This window comes from Giraffa tippelskirchi, chromosome 5, assembly GCF_054371585.1.
Source record: "Giraffa tippelskirchi isolate mGirTip1 chromosome 5, T2T-mGirTip1v1.2.pri, whole genome shotgun sequence".
Taxonomy (NCBI): domain Eukaryota; kingdom Metazoa; phylum Chordata; class Mammalia; order Artiodactyla; family Giraffidae; genus Giraffa; species Giraffa tippelskirchi.
Window position 1 is genome coordinate 171824671 of NC_137279.1, and position 25545 is coordinate 171850215.

The 25545-nt window shown below is 47.5% G+C and overlaps 1 protein-coding gene across 8 annotated transcripts in view; it reads left to right on the plus strand.

The window, feature by feature from the left end:
* The window catches only part of LOC145504408 (BEN domain-containing protein 5), a 1377102-nt gene that overhangs the window by 1215343 nt on the left and 136214 nt on the right, over window positions 1-25545 (plus strand). For all 8 annotated transcript variants that reach the window (XR_014052189.1, XM_081485144.1, XM_081485143.1 and 5 more), the window contains 2 exons: window positions 9612-9701; window positions 21364-21478. Coding sequence is in view for 7 of the 8 variants with exons in the window: in XM_081485144.1 (XP_081341270.1) it covers window positions 9612-9701; window positions 21364-21478 (205 nt within the window). In the remaining variant the exon portion in view is untranslated. The remainder of the gene's footprint in view (window positions 1-9611; window positions 9702-21363; window positions 21479-25545) is intronic.

Consider the following 25545-nt stretch of genomic DNA (forward strand, 5'->3'; position numbering starts at 1 on the left):
AACAGAACGCCAGTCCAGGTTCGATACATGAGACAAGTGCTCAGGGCTGGGGCAATGGGATGACCTAGAGGGATGGGATGGGGAGAGAGGTGGGAGGAGGGGTCAGGATGGGGAACACATGTAAACCCACGGCTGATTCATATCAATGTATGGCAAAAACCACAACAATATTGTAAAATAATTAGCCTCCAACTAAAATAAATTAATTAATTAAAAAAGAAAAAAAAAAAGAAGGATCAGTTCTCTGCTCTGCCTCTGAGCATCCCAGCGCCTGCCCCGTCAGCCCGCATCGCCAAGAAAGCAGGAGAGGGCTCTGATTGCTACTAGCAGGTTGGCTGAACTCTCGCCTTTCAGTGTGGAAAAATCCATTACCGAGAAGTCATTTGTCAAAGCCAACTGTTTAGCCGCTTTAATTTACATATTTATCAAGTTTGATTAGAATGTATTGTCTTCAACTTTCATCCTAGCTTTCACCTCTTCTCACCCTCTTTTCCTGGGGAAACTGTTTTTGTTGTCCTTGTTGTGGAAGGGCAACTCGTAATTCAATTTGCATTTGCTAATAAGCCTGGAACTAAACCTGGTGAGAGATTTCTGGAGGCTGGAACAGTTGAAAGGTATAGCACGTGTTAGGAAAAGCCTGGGCACTCAATTCTAGCCTGATGCACGCACACCACCAAAGGGCGAACAAGTGCTCTACAACTAGTCCACGAGGATTTATTGAGTACCTTCTGTGTGCAAGGCCCTGGGAATACAACTTGTGAAAAAGACAGGCAAAGTCATAACTGTAGTGTTGCTTAGACTAGTGACTTCAGTTACCGCATCTGTAAGATCAAACAGTTGGACCAAGCAACTTCTACCTGTCTGCAAGCTACCATTTCTGAACACATTCTATGTGTCAGATCGTGGGCCTAGAGCCAATGCATTGCCTCAGTGTTCACAAGCCCCCTGTCAGGCTGATACCATTTTCCTCATTTTGCAGGTGAGGAAATGAACCATCTCAAAGGTCAAGGTCACGTGTGGCAGGCTTTGGATTTAACCTTTCTTCCGTCTGACTTTATAGTTCAGGTTTATGACTGCAAAGCCAGGCTTGACTTTTCTTCCTCACTAGTCTGAGCTCCTGGATGGCAGGAATAATGACTGATTTCTATGTCCCTAGGGGCCAGCCTAAAGAGTGTCATATGATCAGTTAGAAAATGTGTATAGAATTGAACTAAGAAAAAGAGTCCTTCATCCTCAGCCTTCTTGTCCTTTGGCCTCAGCTGTGCCCTGCACTCCTCAGCTGCCTTAATTGAAGGCTGGTGTCTCGGATGCTGTGTGCACCACCCCATCCCCCTGCAGGACCAGTTTCCCCAGTTCCCAGGAGTGCTGGTGCCTGACAGCTCACAGCTGAGTCTCTCTCGGGAAACTACAGTCAGCTGTAGGAAGCCGCCTTGCCTGAGGCTCCAACCCAGGCCTGCAGGCAGCCCACATCCAGTAGCTTGCCCTCACAGGACCCAGGGCCAGCCCCACTGCCTCCCAGAACAGCTCTGCGGGGCCCTCCTGGCCCGGAGCTCCCCTTGGGATTGATTAAAGTCACTGTTGAGACTGTCCCAATCCTGTTTAACTCACCTCTCATAAGAGTTGCCGAGAGCAATCCCCGGTGAAGCTCCTCCTGCACGGTCTCCCTCAGCCTCCCAGGCTGTTTCCCAGGAGACCTGATCTCCGCAGGTACTCAGAGTGGGCGGCTCTGATTCTGACTTTCTGGAGGAGCTTGGAGGGTGCTGGGGTCAAAATAGGTCATGGGGACATCCCTGGGGGTTCAGTGGTTAGGACTCCACACTTCCACTACAGGGGACACGGGTTCAATCCCTGGTCAGTGAACTAAGATCCCACATGCTGAGTGGTGCAGCCAAAAAAAGAAAAAGGTAGAGGCAGGGAGAGCCTTCCTACTCCCAAAAGGCTGCCTCCAGGCCTACAGTCCCAGCTGTGCAGGCTTTATAGGAGCCCAGCAGGGCAGCCTCACTGGGCGGTGCTGCCCCATGACAGTCAAGGTGACAATTGGCCCTTGCCATTCATGTCTCAGGCCCATTGCCTTTCGGCTTCCTTTACCACCCTGGCAGGCATCCCCAGGTCCTCTCTAAGTACCAGCCTGCAGCAACATTGCCCAGGTCAGCCCAGTGATGTGAGAGGTGGCTGCTTGGACGTTGGAGCTCTATGCCCTAGGTTCCAGACCTGGCTCCATTCCACCCCTCTCCAGCTGTGCGACCTGGGGCAAGTGGTTTGTCCTTTCTGGGCCTCTCCCTTTATCTTCATAGTGAGGCCGTGCCACTCAGTGATCCATCAGGCTTTGCAGTTCTGCTGTCTCTAGGAGCATCCAATAAGTTAGAGGCCTTCTTGCTGCATTCTAAAGCCAGAAAGTGGATTTAATGTGGTAGACACCTGAGGTGTCCCAGGGAGGCAGAGGCTTCTTTCCCAAAGGCCTGAAATCCCAGCATTAACACTTCATTTCTCGTCAGGAGCGTTTCTCTGTCAGGAGATACTCTTTCCAAGGAAAACCTTTCTTCTCTTCTCCCACCTCATTGTGGGGAGAACATTCAGTCCCTGACCCTGGACATGGACGAGTCTACCTGGTAGATGTAAGGTTTGAGGTCCTGGGAGTTCGGAGCCTCGCCGAGGGACTGTGACCCAGAGGGAGACAGGGTGAGTCAGTGGGAGAACTGAAAATAAACTTTGCCTGCCCTGCTGTTTTCTCGAGGCAGCTCGGAGACTCAGAGGAGCAGGACAGATCTGAGCTGTGGTTCTCAAGCCTGCCTGAGCCAGGCGGTGAATGATTCATGGCCAGATGAGGGGGCCAGATCGAGCTCTGAATTCAGAGGAGGGTGAAGGCATTGTAGTCTGGAAGGATTGGAAAGGCTTTTGGAGGAGTTGGGGCAAAGACAGAAAGTCTAAGAAATCGAAGGTTTGCTTCAGAATATAGTGGCAAGGCCAGTCTGAATAAAGAATATTTTATAGGGGTTTATAGAATATCTAACGGAGGAGTTATTTTGCCTTTGAAGAGATGTGGGATGTTCAGTGATGTCTGAAGCTGTATTTGATTGTAATGGTGGGGGTGGGGGTGGCGTGCCGGGGCATCTGTGAGTAGAAGCTGGAGATTCAGCCTACGGCGCACATTGCAGGGCTCCACACAGAGGTCCCTGCAGCCCACGTCCATTCTCATGGCCGGTGGCTCAGTAAATGGTACCTGCTGTTACAGGCAGAGCCCTGGGGCAGGGGCAGAGCATCTCTCACTTAAGGTTTATCCTGTGACCTAGGGGATATTATTCTTACTTTACAGAGAACTGAGGCTCAGAATGTGTAAGGAATTCACTCAAGGCCTCACACCTAGTCATCTACAGGGCCTGGATCTGAGTCCTGGTCTGTCTGCCCAGGAAGCCAGCAGGCTTTCCATTAGACCCCCTCAGGAGACAGAAGAAACGCGGGGACCAATATCCCGCTCAGTTGCCCCCGTCCGGCTCCTCCCCTCCTGCTGGATTCACCCTCAGTCACTTGGGCTGAGCCAGCCCTGGGTGTTTTTGTTTTCGACAAGTCTCATCTCTACCCAGATGCATTCACTGGTTCTCCAGTGCCTCCAGGAAAGCTCTATTGATGTCTCCTAAACCTGCATGTTCCCATAAAATTATATACAAGAAATCCTGCACCTGGAGCATGTTCTTATATAATTCCTAGCTTTCTGTTCCCTGTTTATTGTCAGTATCGGCAACAGAATGAAGCCCTCACATCACCTTCAACATGACATTTTGTGTAGGGAAAACTACAGAACTGTTCCGCTGATGGAAATCAGATACAGCACAATAGTAACACCAGAATGACCTAGGACCAGTCCTGGATGAGTATTAGTTTCATCTTTCCCTCCTCAGAGGGGACACAGCAGAGCAGAGTCTGGAAGGCTGAGTAGGAGTAAGCCTGACAGACGAGCTGGGGGCTGGCATTCTAGGCAGAGACGAGCACGCGCCCAGGTGTGGAGGTGTGGGGAGAAAATTCGTGCTTGGGGAGCTGCCGAGAGTCAGCTGAGGCTGGGGCCTGGGGAAGGGGCTGGAGAGGCAAGCGGCCGCCCACTACCAGAGACCGAGGATGCCAGACGAAGGAGGCTGGGCTTGCCCAGAGGACAGCAGAGTGCTGCCCACCGGTTGTAAGCAGAGGGAGTGGTGTGCTCCTGTTTGCGTTTTGGAAAGACCACTTTGGTGGCTGGGCAGAGGATGGGCTGGTGAGGATGGTGCCAGCCCAGGGAGGCTGGTGACAAGGCTGTTCTAGTCCAGAGCGTGCTGTGGTTGCTGCCAGGGTTTCCTTTTCTCCAGCTCATTTGCAGTGTGGACCCGTTTTAGTCCCAGAGTATGAGAGACAAGATGGCAACTGGACTGGTTTGGAAATTAACTGGAGGGTGCTTTCTTGACTTCATGATGCCTTCAGGGATCTTAAATTCAAGAAAATGAAAAGGCTTATCTGTTAAAAAAAAAAAAAAAAAGAAATCCATCTCCTGTTGTAACATTCTGCATTCCCCTCCCAGGTCCCCACCTGCTTCTTCCTTCACAGAACACCTTAATGCCCCTGACAAGTTATTGTCAGGAGAGACAGGGAACAAAACCAACAATGTGAACTTCTGGGAGATTTTCGTCCTCAGAGGGCCTAGCTGGTGCTCTCTGGGACTTCTTGGCATCTTGGATGGTACCTCCACCAATCACAGGTCCCTCCTTGGTAATTGATGAGATGGATGGAGGCTCTTCCTCCATCCTGACACCAAGGTTGTGGCTCTGGTCCTCACTCGCGCATCAATAGACGAGATGCAAAGTTTCTTAAGTTCTACAGTCAACTAGGGGAAGTGTAGTTATCTACAGGGGAATTAATTAGTTATCTGTTGTTGCCTAACACATTACTCTAGAATTCAGCATTTTAAAACAATAGTTATCATCTCTTTGTTTCTGTGGGTCAGGAATGCAAGACCATCTTAACCAGCTGATTCTGGCCCAGTATCTCTCATGAGGGACAGTGGCGCAAATTGTAAAGAATCTGCCTGCAATGCAGGAAACCCAGGATTGATCTCTGGGTCAGGATGATCCCCTGGAGAAGGGAATGGCTACCCACTCCAGTATTCTTGTCTGGATAGCAAGCTGTTGGCCAGGGCTGGAGTCATCTGGGGTGAGACAGTCCTCACCAGGAGGACCTCTCCACAGGCTGTATGAGTGTCACGTTATGGCAACCAGAGCGAGTAATGAGAGAGAGAGAAAGTACATCCAAGATGGAAGCCACTGACTTTTCAAGGCCTAGTTTCAAAAGCCAGGCACCAGCACCTCTATGTAGTCTATTTTTTAGAGCAACTCTCTAAGGTCAGCCCACTCTGAAGAGAAACGAGGTCACACCTTGAACAAAAGAAATTAGCAAATAATTTGTGGCTGTATTTTTTAAAATCACCACTAGGACTCTAATTTCCAAGAGGTAGTATGACGCAGTGGTTAAGTGCATAAATTTGAAATTAAAGACCTGGGTTTAATCCTGGCCCCCACATTTGCTGCTTAGGCAGGTTTTTGACAAGTCACCTAATCTCACTAGATCTCAATTTCCTATAAAATAGGGGTAAGAATAGTAGATATTTCATTGGGTAGCCATGGAAATTAAAAAAGAGCATGCATGTAAAGTGCCTGGCACCGAGTAAGCACTGAACATACATTTCTTAATTGCCGCTGTAGCTGGATAATGTTATTATCCTCCTTCACAAGAGGCAGAGGGGGTAAGAAGACAAGTGGAATCGGACTGTCTGGCTGGGGACTCTGGTTCTGGTTCTGCTGGCCATTAGCTGTGGGCAAGTCACTTATTGTCTCTTGGCCTTGGTTTTCTGTAAAATGAAGATAATAATAGCTAGTGCCTGGCCACCTAATAGGTGCTCAGTAAACATTTTCTGAATAAGGAAATGGTGGCTGATAGAGGGATACGCTTCTTCTATCAAAGGGGCGTTCACCTGTGCGTGTGTTTGTGTGTGTGTTGGGATGCGACACAAAATACATTTGACTGCAAACACCTTCTGTTAACCGGGGAGCCCCGTATGGCTGTCCCGGTTCCACTTAAGAGTGCCCTGTACCCCTGAGTGTGCCCCTCTCCGGAGCCTCCAGCTCCATCCTCCTTTGTGTGTTGTTCCTGGGCTCACTGCTCAGCTTCTTCACAGCCCTGGCTTTGTTCAAGCATACTTCCTTCATCATCCCTGCTGCCTCCACCAAGAATATATTTAATTGGCTTTGCACAAGTCTAGGGATTTGGTGACAGGAGGGGGAGTGGGGGGTGAGTAGACCCATGTCACACCACCTCAGAACTGCTACATTAACTTAAATTGATTTTGCAAATGAAAGCTAAAAGCTAAGCAAAGGCGACCCATCCATTTTGCCTAAAGATGATTATAATGCTCTTTTACGGCCTCCTAAATGACAAAGCAATTTGTTACCTGCCTACATCAACATTTGCTTATATTAGCACCCGGGATGCTTGATTTTTATTAGCCCCACGTTATCATTTTATGAAGACACAGGGGCTCGGTAAAATTAGTGTGCAAATAGAATGCCCATTTTGCATTTCCCTGTGGTCAGCAGAAATGCTGAATGCAATTGAGTTGATACCAGGTCAGGGGAGACATCCATAAAGGTAGCCTTCATTGTGGCCTCGGTAATGCCATCTATCATTTCTGTGCTGCTGGGAGAGACGGGGTCCGTGTGAGACAGTGTTTTTGAAAAGGGCTTGGTGGTGTTTTCGTCTTTCGTATTTTAAGTGAAAAAGCAACATAAATACTAAGGCATAGCTCAACTCCCACCAGCAATAAGGAATGAAACCAAACTCTCTTGTGTGCACTGCAGATGGAAACACAGTAAATGTAGAATCTAATACTGCTGTTAGTGGATTCAGGAAGAGACAGATGGGATATTGAAAAGGGCACTAGCCTGGGACTCTGCCACTACTCCTGTGTGACCCTGGACGTGTCCCCTCCTTCTGTGAGCCTCAGTTTCCTCACCTGTAAAATGGGGTTGATACTGTCCTCCTCACAGAGGCATTATGAAGATTAAGTAAGATAATGTGTCTAAATTTCTTTATAAACCATGATCTGCCAGTTCCTGAGCACCTACTCTACACAGGGTCCTGGGAAAGACATTAAATAATACCATGAGAGTCACAGTTTCTCCCTTGAGGAGCTTATATTCAGTCCAAGAAGTGCTCAGGTATTGAACTCCTTTTTTAAACCATAAACTTCTTAAAGGCAGGTGAGCTTTCTCTCTTTCCCTTTGCTCATAAAAATGCTTAGCATAGAGCCGAGCACAGAGTGAGTTCTCAAGAATGTATTTTGGCTTCATCATATGTCTTGTTGTATTTTGGGACCTAGTGTTAGGGAAGCAAAGACTTCAACTCTGGTCATCCAATAGACCAAGCAAGTCCTAAGCCTTCAGATCCAGGCTTAATAGGGTTAGTCTTGCTTTTTTTTTTTTTTCTTTAAGTTTTAGTCTCTGACTTAGTACATCAACTGTTGGGATCATGAACCACATTCAAAATAACCTGCCCCTAGCGGAGTCTGGTGGACTGCCGTCTATAGGGTCGCACAGAGTCGGACACGACTGAAGTGACTTAGCAGCAGCATTGCAGAAGAAGAAAGCCTGTTGGTGATCTCTTCCTCCCCTCTCCCTCCAGATTATCCTCTAACCTAGATGGGATCTTTTAATCCAACTCCATTCAGTGTTCATTTCTCTATTTCCTTTGGTTCATTGTTCTGTGTCAATCAGCCCTTCTTCTGCCTGTGGCTAAGTACCCTCTTCCTGACCCTCCTTTCTGGGAATGTCACTCTTGGCTACTGCTTTTGTCTAATAATATCATTGTGCTTGCCAGGTGGCGCTAGTGGTAAAGAACCCTTCTGCCAATGCAGGAGACATAAGAGACTTGGGTTTGATCCCTGGGTCAGGAAGATCCCCTGGAGGAGGGCATGGCAACCCACTCCAGTATTCTTGCCTGGAGAATCCCATGGACAAAAGAGCCTGGCGGGCTACCGTCCATAAGGGTTGCAAAGAGTAGACATGACTGAAGCAACTGAGCACACACGCGCAATAGCTAGATGTTATTACACAGTTGAAACTTCTGTAGAGTCAGCAAGAGCTTGGACTCTGATTTTGGCCCATAATTTTCTAAATACTTCTTTATATGTCTAATAATTTTTATTGGATGCTGGATATTGTGAATTATGCATTGTTGAATATCTAGATTTTGTTGTCTTCCTTTAAAGAGAGTTGGACTTTATATAGCAGATGGTCAAATCATTTTGTTCAGTTCGATCCTTTTGAGATCTACTTTAAAACTTTGTTAGAGTGAGGCTAGAGTGGTTTAGCCGCACCACTGAAGTGTGGCCTCTTCTGGATTCTGAATGTCCTGAATGTCTAATGCAGACTTTTACTTTGAAGGTGGGATTTCAGATGACTCCCAGCCCTCTGTGAACCCTGAGAATGTGCAGTTCACTACTCCCTGATCATTTTTTCATGACATTGTTGCCACGGAGATTCACCTCATTTATCTACATCTTGGGACCCAGCAAAGACTCATGAGGAGCTCTTTATGGATTTCTGGAATTTTTCTCTACAGAGCTCCCTTTCCTCTGAAATGTACACTTTCCCCACAACTACCACCTGTTTCAGACTCCCTGAACTTCCATCTCAGTGAGATGTCCATGGTCTGTCAGGACACCCCTCTCTGCCCTTTGGCCTGGGATGGGCCTCCAGGCAAACAACTGGGAAAGCCATAGGGTGCACCTCACTAGTTTCCCTTTTCTCAGGAATGAGTCTTGCACTGACTCTTGTTCAATGTCTGAAAACAGTTGTTTTGTGTATCTTGTACAAACTTCTAGTTGATTAAGATGAAAGAGAAATCTGGGCCCTTTTACTTCCTCAAGGCCAAACAGAATTGGATTCTAATCGCAAAGCTACTCTATGTAGCTGTGTAGGTAGAACTTGAACAAATTATATAAACTGCCTGAGCCTCAGTTTCTGCCCCAATAAAAAGAATATTAATTGCCATGTTTCTGTAAGGGTAATAAATAATGTATACAACCTGCCTGACACCAGTTGCTAATTAAATGGCAGCTGTTATTACTAATGTAAGTAGCTACCTTCTTTACTGCATCATTTACTGAATTTTTACTGTGTACTCAGCAATATGTAAGCCTGTTTAATTATGACAACAACCCTATGAAGAAAATCTTATAATCCACCTTTATAGAGTAGCACACTGGATCTCAGGATACAGAACTTGCCTAGTTTCACAGTCAGCGCATCTGGGATTTGATTTTGCTCATATGACTTCTTTAGATGATTGTACTACTAATATGGTCAACTGCACAAAAGAACAGGAAAGCGGTTTTTAATATTGGGTAACAAGGGACATAATACAATAATTCATCAGCAATGGCTAGGCCTTAGAGTTTGATCAAACCCAAATCATTAAACCCAATGATTTAAGAGAGAAATGGAGAGCACCGTTTCCCTCCCCCTTTGCCCCACATAACAACTCCCCTCTGGAATTTCCCCTCCTCCTTAGCAACCTTCTTCCACTTTATCTTCCAGACAACCTTCGGGAGGGGGCAGAGCAGAAGGTGGTGTTCATCACAGGACGAGTCCACCCAGGGGAAACACCCTCTTCATTTGTGTGTCAAGGTGAGTTGCAAGATCTCATGAGCATACTGTGCCTCCCCCCACATCCAGCTGGGGCACTGTGATGGCCTCTGGTACTGTGTGGTTACCTGCAGAGTCCTTATCTTGGATGAAAATTTACATCACTTTTCAAGAGGCTAGTAGTGGTTGTTTCACTAAATGTTTATGGACTACGTGTATTCATGGAAGAATGGGTGAAAGAACAGACAGATGGGTGGATGTGCAAATGAACAGGAAGGGCTCAATATAGTTCTCCTGTATTTGCTCTACTGAGGATGAGTCATAGGGTTGTCCACATTTCCTAGCTTGGTTTTCCTAGTGTCCAGTAGTTTACAAAAATAAAAAAATCTAGCCTCCTCCCACCCACTATCACCACCAGGAAGAAAAGAAAAGAAAAGAAAAAATCTGGTCCCAGGTCAGTGTGTATATTGACAGAAGTGTGGTAGACTGGGGAAGTAAGAATTGAAAATTACTTATTTACTTGTTCATTCAATCAGTCACTTCATGACTTTTGAAATACCTATCATGAACAGGAATGCATGCTTCATATCAGACAACCAGAGGTAATTTCTCTTCTCAAATATGTCTTTTTAAGATTGAACTTTTATTTATTATTTAGTAGTTAACATATAAAATATATGTTTAGCCAGCAGTATATATACATGCATGTGTGTGTGTGTGTGTGTGTATATATATATATATGTATGTATCAATTAGTAACAATATAAATATGAACAACCTCAGATATGTAGATGATACCACTCTAATGGCAACAAGTGAAGAGGAACTAAAGAGCCTCTTGATGAGGGTGAAAGAAGAGAGTGAAGAAGCTGGTTTAATACTCAACATTCAAAAAACTAAAATCATGGCATCAGGTCCCATCATTTCATGGCAAATAGATGGGGAAAAAGTGGAAACAGTGACAGATTTTATTTTCTTGGGCTCCAAAATAACTGCAGATGGTGACTGCAGTCACAAAATTAAAAGACACTTGTTCCTTGGAAGAAAAGCTATGAGAAACCTAGATAGCTATTAAAAAGCAGAGACATCAGTTTGCCAACAAAGGTCCATATAGTCAAAGGTATGGTTTTTCCAGTAGTCATGTACGGATGTGAGACTTGGATCATAAAGAAGGCTGAGTGCCAAAGAATTGATGCTTTTGAATTGTGTTGCTGGAGAAGACTCTTGAGAGTCCCTTGGACTGCAAGGAGATCAAACCCGTCAATCCTAAAGGAAATCAGTCCTGAATATTTATTGGAAGGACTAAAACTGAAACTGAAGCTCCAATACTTTGGCCACCTGATACAAAAAGCCATTAGAAAAGACCCTGATGCTGGGAAAGATTGAGGGCAGGAGAAGGGGGCAACAGAGGATAATATGGTTGGATGGCATCACCATGCCCAACTCAATGGGCATGAATCTGAGCAAACTTGGGGAGATGATGAAGGACAGGGAAGCTTGGCCAAGCACTAGTCTAAGGACTTACATATTTTATGTTATTTTGTTGATTTAACCTAATATATTGGATTTATTTGATTATATTAAGTTTCTATGTCAGAGAAACTAATATTAGCTGTATTTTTACATATGAAAAAACAGAATTTTAGAGAAGCTAAGTAATTTATCTCATTTTTGTCTCAAAATGGCCATGAGGTCAAAAGGATATGATAAAACCAGTAGAGGTGAGGCAGCATGCTGCTCTGGAAATAATGGCTATTTGCCATCAGACAGTCTTGGGGCAAATACTGGCTCTGCCACTTCCTAGCAGTTCAGTTTCCTCAAATGTAAAAAATAATAATAATAATAATGATGGATTGGCCCAAAAGTTCATTTGGGTTTTTCATTACATCTCATGGAAAAAGCCAAATGAACGTTTTGGGCAGCCCAATATATCAATACCTATCTGCGATGGCTGTTATGAAGCTGGCATGAGATGAATGTAAACAAACACCCAGTCCTGTGCCTGACATGCAGCAGACCCTCAATAGATGTCACCCCCTTCCTCATGGGGATCTGAGAAGAGGAGGCAGGTAATCTGCCTTGTAAACTATAAGGCACTCTGCAAACATATAGGGTCTTCTTTTCCCAGTTCAAGTTCTTACAGGGCTGTGGTCAGGCACCGCTGCCTCCATCTTTGTTTCAGACAAGGAGCCTGAGCTTCAGAGGGAGGGAGTGATCACCCAAAGACAAGAAGCTCATCAGAAGCTTGGCTTGGGATTCTGGATTCCCCAGTCAGCCACCTTAGCTGCCTCCTTGGCATCTCACTTCCAGCTTCCTTCTTCCCCTGTCCTTGCAATAACCTCTTCCAGGGCTGTCCGGATTGTACCACCTCCTTTACTGGCAGCCATCTGTCAGTTACTAATCTTGGCAGCAGCCCTATTCCCCCAGCTGATCAGATGCAACCATTTTGTCCTTGTCTTTTCACAAAAAGACAGTAGCCTTACTATTGATACTTTATCCCTGGCAGCCCAAACTCCTATACCTGCCCCCTCTGTGGGCAGCAGACAGAGGGCAGGGTCATGATCCCTTTTACAGATGAGGCCTGAAGCACAGAGAAGTCTGTAGTTCGCAGACGCTCTCTCCATTGACCCTGCCTTCCCCCAAAAGGAGTCTGAGTGGTGCTGAGTTTATCAATGGACTCAGTGCTGTACTGCAGCTTTTCAACCAACTCTTTAGTCTTTGGCAGAGATTTTGAATGCCTTCCACCACCTTCTCAAGGTCACTTCCAAACTCCTCAGCATGACATTGACAATTCTCCATGACCTGGCTCTTGCCACATCTCACTATATGCCAGTCCCACACATAACCTAATCCCTGGAAGAACTCTCTTCTTCCCACCACTGGGCTTCTGCATCTGTGCTCCTCTGCCTAGGAGGTCTTGTGCCCACTCCTTGCCACCTGGCAAACACCCCCTCCTCTCCCAAGGTTCATTTGAAGTACCTGCTGCAGGCCAAAGGATGTTCAAACTACTGCACAATTGCACTCATCTCACACGCTAGCTGCTCAAAATCCTCCAAGCCAGGCTTCAACAGTACATGAACTGAGAATTTCCAGATGTTCAAACTGGATTTAGAAAAAGCAGAGAAACCTGAGATCAAATTGCCAACATCTGTTGGATAATAGAAAAAGCAAGAGAGTTCTAGAAAACATCTACTTCTGCTTTATTCACTACACCAAAGCCTTTGATTGTGTGGATCATAACAAACTGTGGAAAATTCTTCAAGAGATGGGAATACCAGACCACCTTACCTGCCTCCTGAGAAATCTGTATGCAGGTCAAGAAGCAACAGTTAGAACCGGACATGGAATAACACACCGGTTCCAAATTGGGAAAGGAGTATGTCAAGACTGTATGTTGTCACCCTGATTATTTAACTTCTATGCAGAGTACATCATGCAAAATGCCGGGCTGGATGAAGCACAAGCTGGAATCCATATTGCTGAGAGAAATATGAATAACCTCAGATATGCAGATGTCACCAACTTTATGGCAGAAAGCAAAGAGGAACTAAAGAGCTTTTTGATGAAAGTGAAAGAGGAGAGTGAAAAAGCTACCTTAAAACTCAGCATTCAAAAACCAAAGATCATGGCATCCGATCCCATCACTTCATGGTAAATAGATAGGGGAAAAGTGGAAACAGTGACAGATTTTACTTTCTTGGACTCCAGAATCACTGCAGATGGTGACTGAAGCCATGAAATTAAAAGACGCTTGCTTCTGGGAAGAAAAACTATGACCAACCTAGACAGCATATTGAAAAGCAGAGACATTACTTTGCCAACAAAAGTCCACCTAGTCAAAGCCATGGTTTTTCTAGTAGTTATGTATGGATGTGAGAGTTGGACCATAAAGAAAGCTGAGTTCCAAAGAAGTGATGCTTTTGAACTGTGGTGTTGGAGAAGACTTTAGAGAGTCCCTTGGACAGCAAGGTGATCCAAGAAGTCCATCCTAAAGGAAATCAGTCCTGAATATTCATTGGAAAGACTGATGCTGAAGCTGAAGCTCCAATACTTTGGGCACCTGATGCGAAGAACTGACTCACTAGAAAAGACCCTGATGCTGGAAAGATTGAAGGCAGGAGGAGAAGGGGATGACCAAGGATTAGATGGTTAGATGGCATCACTGACTCAATGGACATGAGTTTGAACAAGCTCTGGGAGATGGTGAAGGACAGGGAATCCTGGCGTGCTGCAGTCCATGGGATTGCAAAGAGTCAGACTCAACAGAGTGTCCAAACTGAACTGGGCCCCCTGGCCCACTCCCTTTAGCCCCCTGCCTTGGGTCTGCATTGTGGGTTGCTCAATGGTCATCTTTTTTGCCCCGATTTGTTACATGTTTGTTTTGCACTTTTTTTTTTTGCTCTCCCTTTAAACCTGAGCAGTGGCACCCCACTCCAGTACTCTTGCCTGGAGAATCCCATGGACGGAGAAGCCTGGTGGGCTATAGTCCATGGGGTCGCTGGGAGTCGGACATGACTGAGCGACTTCACTTTCACTTTTCCCTTTCATGCACTGGAGAAGGAAATGGCAACCCACTCCAGTATTCTTGCCTGGAGAATCCCAGGGATGGCGGAGCCTGGTGGGCTGCCGTCTATGGGGTCGCACAGAGTCGGACACGACTGAAGCGACTTAGCAGTAGCAGCAGCAGTAAACCTGAGCTATTTCAGGCCCAGGGCTGGATCTTAGAGTGCCATTTTCTGCATTTGTGAAATGGGCATTGTCTTATTCACCTCGTGGGACTGTTTGAGGAACAAACTCTGTCTTGGCTCTAGGATACTAAATCTGAGTTCAGAAAGAGGAACCTCCCTTCACACAGTCAGTAAAGTGCAGAAAGAGCTTTGAAGTTGGGTCTCCCAAGCCTTTACCCTCTCGGGTGGGAAGCACTAGAAAGCCAAGCTTCTCACCTGGAAGAACACGGTGCTCAGGCTGCCCCGCAGCGACCAATGTGCACACGCAGGTGAGACTGTGCAGGCTCAGGGGGTGAGGAGGCGTACCCAGGAGCACACAGCTAATTCCTGGTGGATGTGGCCCTGGGGCCTGTCTCCCAAGTCCTGGCCTTCCTCTGTCCCCGTCTCTGTAACTGTCCCTTGAGACACACAGTTCATCCTTCCTGAGACAGCTCAACACAGGCAACATTCCCCCACTTCGCCAGTGAGGAACCGAGGCAGAGTCTTCGCCGAGGGTCTCCCAGCCCCCTGGGGACACCCCAGACTACAGCCGCACGGGGCTCAGCTCAGGCTGTCTTCTCCAGACCCAGGTCTCAGCTGGACCCCTCCCCAGCCTCCCTTGTTCTGGGGAGGGCGATAGAATCTAAGGCCTGGGAGGATGAGAACCTTTGGTTCTGTTGACCCTTTTTCCCCATTAACTGGCTCAGTGACCTTGAGCAGAGGACAGACACGTGAGGCCTGGTTGTCCCCATCTGGCTGGGACCTCGGTTCTTGCGGCCGAGCTGCTGATGCATCTGCTGCTGGGAGCAGAGTGAAGTCCTGTTGTGGCAGAGCTCAGTGTGGGTGGCGTTTAGGGGGGCAGGGCTGTGACTTTCTCAAGGCTCTGCTTGGTGGGGAAACAGCTGCTTCTCCAAACCCCCACTCTTGGCCTCCGTGCATCTGCACTCTCCTCCCTCTCAAGCTGCGATGTGAGAGGTCAAGGTCACTCCCGCACGGTCCTGTAGCAGTGTGTGTGTGAGCTGGGTCTCTGGAGCCTCGCTGCCTGGAACTAAAGCTCAGCCCTCCCACTTGGTACCGGGTGACCCTGGGCATGTTCCACAACCTCTCTGTGTCTGAGTCCCTTTTTCTCCAAAGGGAAATAATGATAGGAATTCTGCCTCAGAGGGTTGTTGTAGAGATGAAATGAGTTAGTGTCCATAAAACATGTAAGATGGTGCTTGGGGTGCAGTCAGCGCTGAGTAAGTACTATTTATAGGGGAGGAAGCAGCATTAATGGGGCATCTTCCAGGTGCCGGGCGTGCTTCCTCTAATCCTCACTGGGAACCCAAGCCCAGGTGTGTGACTTCTCTACCAGGTGTGCTGCCTTCCTTCCTCAGCTCCTTCTCCAAAAGAGCCATTAGCTGACCCCTTCCATTTACCTGCTGGGAGACCCGGATGCAAGTCAGAAGTTTGGCCAGGACTTGATCTCAGGTCCAGGGAGTGTTCTTGCCCTGAAGCTTCCTGGAGTTGGTGGGACATCGCTCACTGGAAAGTCCCATCTGCAGAGCACTTGTCCACTCCAGGCCCTTTGTAAATGAATCCTTAAGCTCACCTGTGTGAAACGCTGCCATGGGGAGGTACACTCCCCTCTGGAGGTGGCTGGGCAGTGGGCATAGCTGAGGTTTCAGACTTGAGCACAGCCACCAGGACACCTGAGTCAGAGTCCTAGCACTCTCATCCCCTCACTGGGACCCCCATCAAGTCCTCAACTCTCAGAGCCTGTTTCTCTGCCTATAAAGTGGCACCAAGCTGGTCCTCCAGGGCCTGCTGTGAGGATTCATGGAGCCCCGCTCCAGCTGCCAAGGGGCCCACCGGGCCCTCATTGGGAGCTCACTCCTCAGGGGTGTCCTGTGGGGGCAGGCAGAGGATGGGCAGAGCACGCATGTGCATGCACGCACACACTCACAACCACCAGGACACCAAGACACACACTCACACACACACACACACACACACACACTCTCTCTCTCACACAACCACCAGGACAGCAGGACCAAGCACAAGCTAAGATTGCCCACAGTGAAGTGGTGACCTTTGCCCCTTCCTCCCTCTTCTCTCTCACTATTTTCCTCCCTCCTCTATCCCACACCTCTTCCTCATCTCCTCCTCCCCCCTCCCTCCCATACAGCCTCATATATGCATGAAACTAGATCCAGGAAGGGGTTGTCGTGGGGCCTTTTGCTTTTCCAAGCTTGTATTTTCATCTGTGAAATGGGCAGAGTTGGAGAAGGGAGGGTGAGAACTTAGACTCTGTGAACGTCAGGCTCTTCGGGGCCAGCCTTCCTGGAATTCCATAATCTGGGTCCTTGGGCTCAGCTAAGGGCAGTCAGGGTAGAGCCTAGAGGACTCCTGTCACATGACCCACACTCAGCCCAGCAGAGACATCCCCCCTCCCCCGACCCCAAATGTCCTGCTTCAAGCCTGGGCTCTTCCCACTGTGTATCCTTTCTCTTAGCAGAGAAGAGCAGCAATACTTTACACAGAACTCTCTAGAGAAAAATCATGCAGGCATATATCCAAATAATTTGCAAATCCCATGCAAATAGACTCCTGGCTCGTCCCATCTTGGTTTCATGGAAAGGGAACCACTTTGAAATCAGTAGAACTGGACCTGAATCCCAGTCAGGCCCCTGGGAGACACTCAGCAAATGATATCACCACCCTGACTTGGTTTTCCTGTCTGAAAAATGGAATCAGTCCAGCTACTAAACATAGTAGTACCTGTTACTGGACCATCTCTCTCTCTTTGTGACTGCACCACATGGCCTGTGGGATCTTAGTTCCCTGACCAGGGATTCAGCTTGTACCCTCAGCAGTGAAAGCGTGGATTTCTAGCCATTGGACGGCCAGGAAATTCCCTGGTCCATCTTTATTCATTCATTTCACACGTATCTATTGAGCATTTGCCTTGCCCCAGTGCTGAGCTGGGTGCTGACAAAATCCTGGCCAAGAGCTGGAGCTGTGGCTTTGCCCTCCTGGAGCTCACAGCCTGGAGGGAAGATAGATTTGCACAGCAGACGCAAGCCTCAGTCCCCCACACTCAGAGGTACTGAAACTACAATTTTCCTTACATTTCTAAAACTGAACTCAGTTTCCATTTCAAGGCCCCATTCTGCCAGGGGCCAGAAACTTAATCTCTGTAATCTTGGTGTCACCTTTCCCCAAGTTGTATGCTTTAAGCCAAGACTTCTGCTGCTCCTGGGAGTGGTAGACAAGTAGTCTTCTCATCAGTGTCATCATCTATCCACAATGCTTAACCCTCCATCGGCGGCATCCTTGTGACTCTCTGGGTCTTGATCACTGCAGAGCCCCTGCAGGTCACCACCATGCCAGACCCTGGTTTCTGACTGCAAGCCTCTTTATCTTTGCTGGCTCTCTTCTAGGTTTGTGCCCCTACCACCACCTTGTCCACCTTCAGGACATCCATCCATTATTACTACTTCCCTCCAAACTGCATTCCAGGCTGCAGCCAGGGGAAACTCTCTCCAAAGGCCAGATCTGAGCCTGACCTTGGCAATGGCTCTCCTCAGCTGTTCATATTCTTCAGCAGGACCGGCAAGCCCCCATTTACCTCTCCTGCTTCTCTCTCAACGTCCTCCCACCCCACACCTTCAGCCAAACCAAATAAGAGCAATGAGTAAACATCACACTCCCTATGTGCTGGACACTTTGCTCACATTAACTAACTCAGATCCTTATAATACTATTCTTCTTAATTGATGAGGAAACTGAGAAACAGAGAGGTTAAGGCCACAAATTTAGTCCAGTTTCAATGTCTGTGCCTTTAGTCACAAGTTATGTCACCTGGAACTGAAGAACTCTCTTAAGAAACAGGTTGTCTTCTGTCCCACCTCCTAACCTCTGTGCAAGACTTCCCCTGCCTGGAACACCGTCTCCTGGCACCTCTTTCATCTGGTTCACTCTACACATTCTTTAAGTTTCCACAACCCCCTCTTGCCTCCCAGGCTGGGTCAGGAGACCCCGGGGTTCCTAGGGCTCCTTGTGCTGTTCCCATCAGAGCCTTTGTTGGTAGAAGCTGCTCTCCCCCCATGCACCCGTCTGAGCAGGAACCTATTACGCATCTTGGAATGCCAAGCTGCTCCTGGCATGGACCTGCCTCTGCGAATGTTTATAGAATGAGTAATTATCAGCTCAACTAACACTCTGCTTTGTCCAGGTCAAATGAATTCCTGGAGCTAATCTACCAATGGGCATTTATTGGGCATCTGCTGCATGCCTGGCTCTGTACAGTGGGAGAAATAGCAATATTGAACATTTAGTTGTGGTTTGCTTGGTGCAGGTCATCGTGGCCAGGTGAGGTTGGCACAGGGTGGTGAGGTTGGCCACCCAGCTCCCATTTCCAAATTCTGCCACTTTTCCTTCTCTTCCTCCACCCTCTCTAGCCCCCAGTCCTGCTTTCTTCCATCTTCCTGATTAAGGATCTGCAAACTTGTTTACTGGAGGGGCAGAGACTGATCTTCAGGGGGTGGATTATGTCTCCCAGAAGGAGGAAGTGTAGTCTCCTCATTTGACAGATGAGGATTCTGCTACTTTGAGGGAAAGGAATGAAGTAGGTGGAATCATCACCTGTCATTGTGGGATGCATCCTTGGGAATCACTGTGTTCTTTCATCTAAGTTTAAAGATGAGCCAAAACTAGAACCCAGGTTCTCTGACTGCTGGTTTGTTGGCTTCTCCAATTCAATATTCTTGTTCCCAGATCCCACAGTCAGTCAACTTCACAGACCACGACACCTAGTTCTAGGCTGCATTCTGACTTTTACTACCCCCACTGCTTTTCAACCTTTGATCTAAGTGACTTTACAAGAGCATATTACAATGTTCGGGTGCTGGGACCAGCAGTCAAAATGCAGAAGTTCTAAGTCAGTCCCACAGAATTCTTCCAGATCATTACCTCTATATCAGGATGAGGAAACTGGTCAGAGAAAACTAACAACCAGTAAGGAGTCCATGAAGATCTCCAAGTCCACATACTCTCTGCTTCCTTGGTCCATTCCATGCTTTTGGCCCATATTGGGGGATGGCATTTCCTCTCCTCTCTTGCTCTGACATTTCTCCTCATTTTCCTCTTCACTTACCACCCCCTCCCCACACCAAATAAAAGTGAAAGATCTCCTCCCAATTTCCTCCTCATTGGGAAAGATTCCTGTTGAACTGAGTCTGACCTCTAGCCAAGAGATGAGTCTAAAACTTCTGCTTTCCTTGCCCCACGCTCACTCTGGGTGGCTGCAGCCTCCAGCCTGGCTTTGTTTCCTCTCATCCTCTTATTAGCTGCCTAATCAGCAGTGCAATTAATCTGCTCATCTGTGAAGGAGGATGACTCACAATGAACTGCTCCATTTCCAGAAGCCATTCTCTGAGGCAGCATGGCCAGGCCCTGAGCAATGTCTGGCTCCTTGATGGAGGGCTTCCCCGGGAGCTGGGGTCAATTAGTGGACAGATTAAGCAATTATTAGCCCCTAACAAGGGTGCTTGGCATCATTACCCTGCCTATTTACTAGCAAACTATAGCTTTCATATGAGAACCAACAAATAAATTAGGGCATCTGGTCTACCGCCGCATCAGCCGTGCAGTAAATGATGTCCAACTGGCTCTCGGCTGCCAATGGATTCTCAGCCCAAGATATCCCTCCCTGGTCACAGCAGCTCTGGAACGCGCCGCAGAGTGACTTATCATTCCAAGAGCTAAGTGCCTGCCACTGGGCACATGGATTGTTCTTAGTTACCCCGCTGCTTCCTCCTGTCTGGCTGTCAAAACCTACATATCTGTCAGGGTCCAGCTCAAAGCTTCTTTCTCCTTGATACATTTTCTGCTCTCTCCAGCAGGGGAAGAGCTCTCTCTGTTCTCCTTCTGTGCTTTTGGAAGGGCTGTGTGCTCTCCTGTCACTGTCCAGCGTGGCAGGCGTCTCATGGAATGCCAGAGTTCCATTTTGTCTATTTTTTTCAGGTCTCCGAGGAATAAGTAGAAACATGGAGAAAAAGAGGGTCGAGGCAAAGACTCAGTTCTTGTTTTCTCACCTCCTCCCCTATAGATGTGTGGAGGCCATGGCCAGGACATCAGCAAAGGTGGTGACAGGATCGGGTTTGCACTTCAGGACAATCCCTCTGGCTGTAGTGATAAGGGCACCTTCCAGAGGTGGTCGCTGTCACCTAGGCCAGCTCTGGTTGCTCTCATCCAGGCCAGATGTGCTGGTGGCCTAGAACTGAAGAGAGGCAGGGGGATGGAGATGAGGGGCAGATTTGCTTGTTTCAAAGAAGAGACTTGGGGACTGCCTGACTATAGGAGGAGAGTCATGGAGGAGACAGTCCTAAATCTGGTGACCGGGAGGCAAGGTGGTATTTGTCCTAATGAGAAGCAGAAAAGGCAGCCAGCCCTGGAGTCTGGAAACAGAGGACCCTTTAAGTGGGGGAAAGAAGCAGAGGTGGGGGTATTGACAAAACCTCCCTGTCTTTTTGTGACTTCTCTCTGTTTCCTGATGTACCCATCAGCCTCATGAGGACTGAGATGTCTTAAGGTCCTCGGCCCCACAATCATCCAAACTAACGTCAGCATTTAGCTAGCAGTGGACCCATTAGGGAGCAACTCTGCTTTTATTGTTCAGAGTTATCCTGCCTCTCCCCATCTCTGTCTGTCAAGACTCCAAGGCATAGCTCACATGCTGTCTTTTTCTGGAGGCCCTTCCTCTGCTCTTGAGCAGGACATGCTGTCCTCCAGGCCTTGAGGACAATATTATGTCTTGAGCTGTCTCCTGGAAACAGAGATATTATTTGTAAAGTTCACTGAGCAACACCTAACTGATAGCCATGTACCCACAGTGGCTAACAATATAGGCCCCCAAATCACCTATTGATCTCTCACTGTTTTTACCAGCTGAACAAATGTGCTCCCTCCTTCCTGAAACATGTTGACACTAACCCAGATGCTTCTCTTTTTCCCAGGAATCATTGACTTCCTCATAAGCCAGCATCCTATTGCTCGTGTCCTACGGGAACACCTGGTGTTCAAGATTGCACCCATGCTCAACCCTGATGGTGTCTACCTGGGCAATTACAGGTGAGGGATGGGGGAGAATGCTTGAATGGTGGTATGAAAGCAGGAAGAAAAAGGGGCTATGATTTTGAGGAGGAATTTTCAGACCACCCATGAGTTCATCAGAAGTTTCACCCCAGCTCCTGAGGATGTGATGAGCTGGTCTTGGCTAGTTCATGCACAGTCATGTGAGGTCACTTGCTGGAGTTTTCTGGGCAGTTTGCTGGATCAGGAACCAGGAGACCTAGTATCAGTTTTGGTGCCTACTTCCTGTGTAACCATGGGGAATTCACTTTCCCTCTCTGATCCATTGCAGTTTCTCTCACGTAATTAAGATAATAATTACTTACCTGGCAGGGCACTTGTGAGCATCAGTGCTCACAAAGAAATGGTGGCAACGAATGTGCTTTTGAGCATATGGTGGTGATGACAGTTACCATTTTGTTTCTAGATTTCTTCTTGGAGATTATTAATGAAGGAGAGTAGCAGCCTGCATCATGTGGGCAGCATTTCTCTTTGGTGTGAGCATACTGGCTGGCCCCACACTCACTCATGCACTTCACATCTTGAACTCTTTCTCCTGGCTTAGCCCCATAATTTACAGCCAAAAATTCCACTGCCCAGGGAACCATCTGCTGAGAGAACATTGAATCCTCTGAGAGAGGGTGTTATTAGCCTTATTTCACCTTTGAGGCAACAGACTGGCCCAAAGTCATACAACCAGTAAATCATTGACTAACTTCACTGCCCAAATTATACAGCTTGAGTGCTGATTTGTCCTAGAATTCCCAAGGTAACATTCAAGCTCCCCGGCTTTGATGCAAGACTCTGTGTGACCTGTTGCCTCGCCCCTCCCCCCACTCTGGTCTTAGAATCATTGCTCTGGCCACTCTAAAGAAGGCCAGTTTCCTTACACAGGTCCTGTTGGGACCTGATACCTCACTTTCATAAAGGCCCTTTGTCCAGGGCTTCCTAGTCCCTTCCTGATCTCACTTTGTGTGTGTTTGTGTTAGTTTCTCGGTGGTATCCGACTCTTTGTGACCCCCTGGACAGTAGCCCACCAAGCTTCTCTGTTCGTGGAATTCTCCAGGCAAGAACACTGGAGTGGATAGCCATTCTCTTCTCCAGGAGATCTTCCCAACTCAGGGATCAAACTCAGGTCTCCTGCACTGCAGGCAGATTCTTTACTCTCTGAACTACCAGGGAAGCCCCCTCATCTCACTACTCCTTCCTTACAACTCAGCTTGTGCCTCTTCTTCTGAAAAACATCCCCCGACCCCCCGAACAGAATTGGCCATTCCCTTCTCTGAGCTCCCACAGGCCTGGCTATTGAATGTGTCTTATCCCATTTCAAGGACCCTGTGGTCCTAAAACCACCAGAGGGGAAACACTGAGCCTTAATGGTCCTTGTGTCCCCAGTGCCTATCATCAGGGATCAGCACGAAGTAGATGCTCAAAAAGAGTTTGGTGGATACAAGGAAAAAAAAAAGAGATTACTTTCCTGATGAAGGCACTGAGGTTCAGAGATCAAATGGGACTTGCCCAAGGTCAGTGGCAGAGCTCAGACCAGAACCCACATTTACTGACATCCCATCAGGTCCTTTTGAAACAGAGCTGGTTCAATGCTTTCCCAGAGTGTGGCAGGTGAGTCCACAGAGGCTTCCTAGTACCCCTGGGTATGAGTTAGAGAGAACCCACGGGGTGCATGATGCCTTAATTAAAGACAGTTTTGCTTCCTCTTAATTGGCTCAAGTAATGGTTCATTAGCACTGGCAGGTTTTATGGCTGCTGCAGGCTTGGGAGCAGTGCCTTTCCACCTTTCCTGGACAGAATGCAATGTTGGCGATAATGGTGGTGGAAGGACCATTTGATTTATGTTAACATTTCTGTTTAATTACAAGAGCAGCCATGGTCAGAGAGAGGTCAGTACTGTCCATTCCACATACTTATTTATGTCATCATCTGCTGTCCAGGGATGACCAGTTGGAAAGAGGTCTTTGATCTTGGCCAAAATGCCTCCTCTTTCTGGGCTTCAGATGGCCAGTGGGGTTGGTGCTGGGGAGGTAACTGCTTCCTATAGGTCCCCACGCTGTCCAAGTTTTGTGATTTGGGGCTTTCAGGATAAAAGAATTCCACCCTTCAGAAATGGTTCTGTACTGAAGTTTAAAAGCCCAGCCTTCTCCCAGCGGAGTATGTGATTCTCATTACAAGAGTTGAAGAAAATCTCTAACCACAGGCATTAATCCTGTTGCTAAAACAGCTCTGAGTAGCAACAAAAAGCCTATCAATCATGAAAATTCACCATTAAATATTTGGAGGATGTGAAAAATAGTAATCAAGTCTACAAATGGAGAGCGTCAAGGTACCTTAGAGGTTCTGTAGGCCATCCCCTCACAGAGCTACCCTACCAGCCACAGCACAGTGTCCCGTGGTTTGGTGGGACTTGCCCAGGCATTATAGGGGGAGAATGGATTTAGAGTTCAAGTAAATTTGGGAAACATACAGTTAGGCAAAGTTAAACACTCTCTTCTACACTAACATTTTTCCATTTTGAATATGCTAGTAAACAGGAATCCCAAGAGGGGAATATAGTGTTCAGTGTTTCCCAGAGAAATGTCTTTCCCCACCACCCCTCACCTGCTCCACCACCACCCTGTTCCCAGGGGTGTTAGGGATTATAAAACACCTGGAAAATGCCAGCCCAAGAATTCTGCTTGCTCACCCAGTGCCATGTCAGGTGCTCACACACTTGTCTCATTTAATTCTAGCAGCAACTCTGTGAAGAAGCATCTTTGTGAAGACTTCTATGCTTGCAAATAATAAAAATCTACTCCATGGCCTCCAGGTGCCTCTTCTCCCCCCACCCCTCCTCCTCTTTTTCCTTCTCTTTTCCTTCTCCTATGCTAAAGAACCACGTAATCAGATCTAGAAAGAGGAGTCAGTTGTCCCAGCTTTGACCATGCAAAGCTGTCTGATTCTTTGTGACCCCATGGGCTATACAGTCCATGGAATTCTCTAGGCCAGAATACTGGAGTGGGTAGCCGTTCCCTTCTCCAGGGGATCTTCCCAACTCAGGGATCAAACCGGGGTCTGCTGCATTGCAAGTGGATTCTTTACCAGTTGAGCTACCAGGGAAGCCCTATATTTAATAATACAAGTACCAATACCATGGTATTTATAGTAAAATAGACAAGGGGCACTCTAGCATTTAATGGCCAATGATGACACCTGTCCCATGATAGATGATGTACTTTATGTAAAAGAGCAGCAGTGTTTACTTACTAGACTCCCATGTGTGCTCCCAGACTCGGGCTTATGGGAGGAGCAGAGAGAACCAGAGTGATAGCAACCACCGTACACTCTCTGGCAGCCCTCTATAACAGGAGCTGGTGTAACAGGAGATAACAGTATTATGGCATCTAATAAAAACACAGGCCAACTATACCGTCTGTCTCACTTTTGTTGTTTAGCTCCTAAGTTGTGTCTGACTCTTTTGAAATCCCATGGACTATAGCCCACCAGGCTCCTCTGTCTGTGGGATTTCCCAGGCAAGAATACTGGAGTGGGTTGCCATTTCCTTCTGCAGAGGATCTTCCTGACCCAGAGATCGAACCCCTGTCTCCTGCATTGACAGGTGGATTCTTTACCACTGAGTCACCAGGGCAGCCCTGTCTTTGCTGTCTCTGTGTCACTTACTACACTCTAATAACACTGGCCATTTTCTTCAGTTTAGGTCTGAGATTTAATGCCACTTCACAGAAAGGCCAGGCTTCCCTAGTGGCTCAGAAGATGAAGAACCTGCCTGCAATGCGGCAGATATGAGTTTGGTCCCTGGGTCGAGAAGATTCCCTGGAGAAGGGAATGGCAACCCACTCCAGTATTCTTGCCTGAAGAATTCCATGGACAGAGGAGCCTGGCAGGCTACAGTCCATGGGGTTGGAAAGAGTCAGACATGACTGAGCGACTACTACACACACACACACACACACACACACACACACACACACAGAGAGAAAGGCCTGCCTAGATTCTCCCATATAAGTTAGGTTTCCCATTACCCTCTTTCAGAGCATTCTGAACTATCCTTTCAA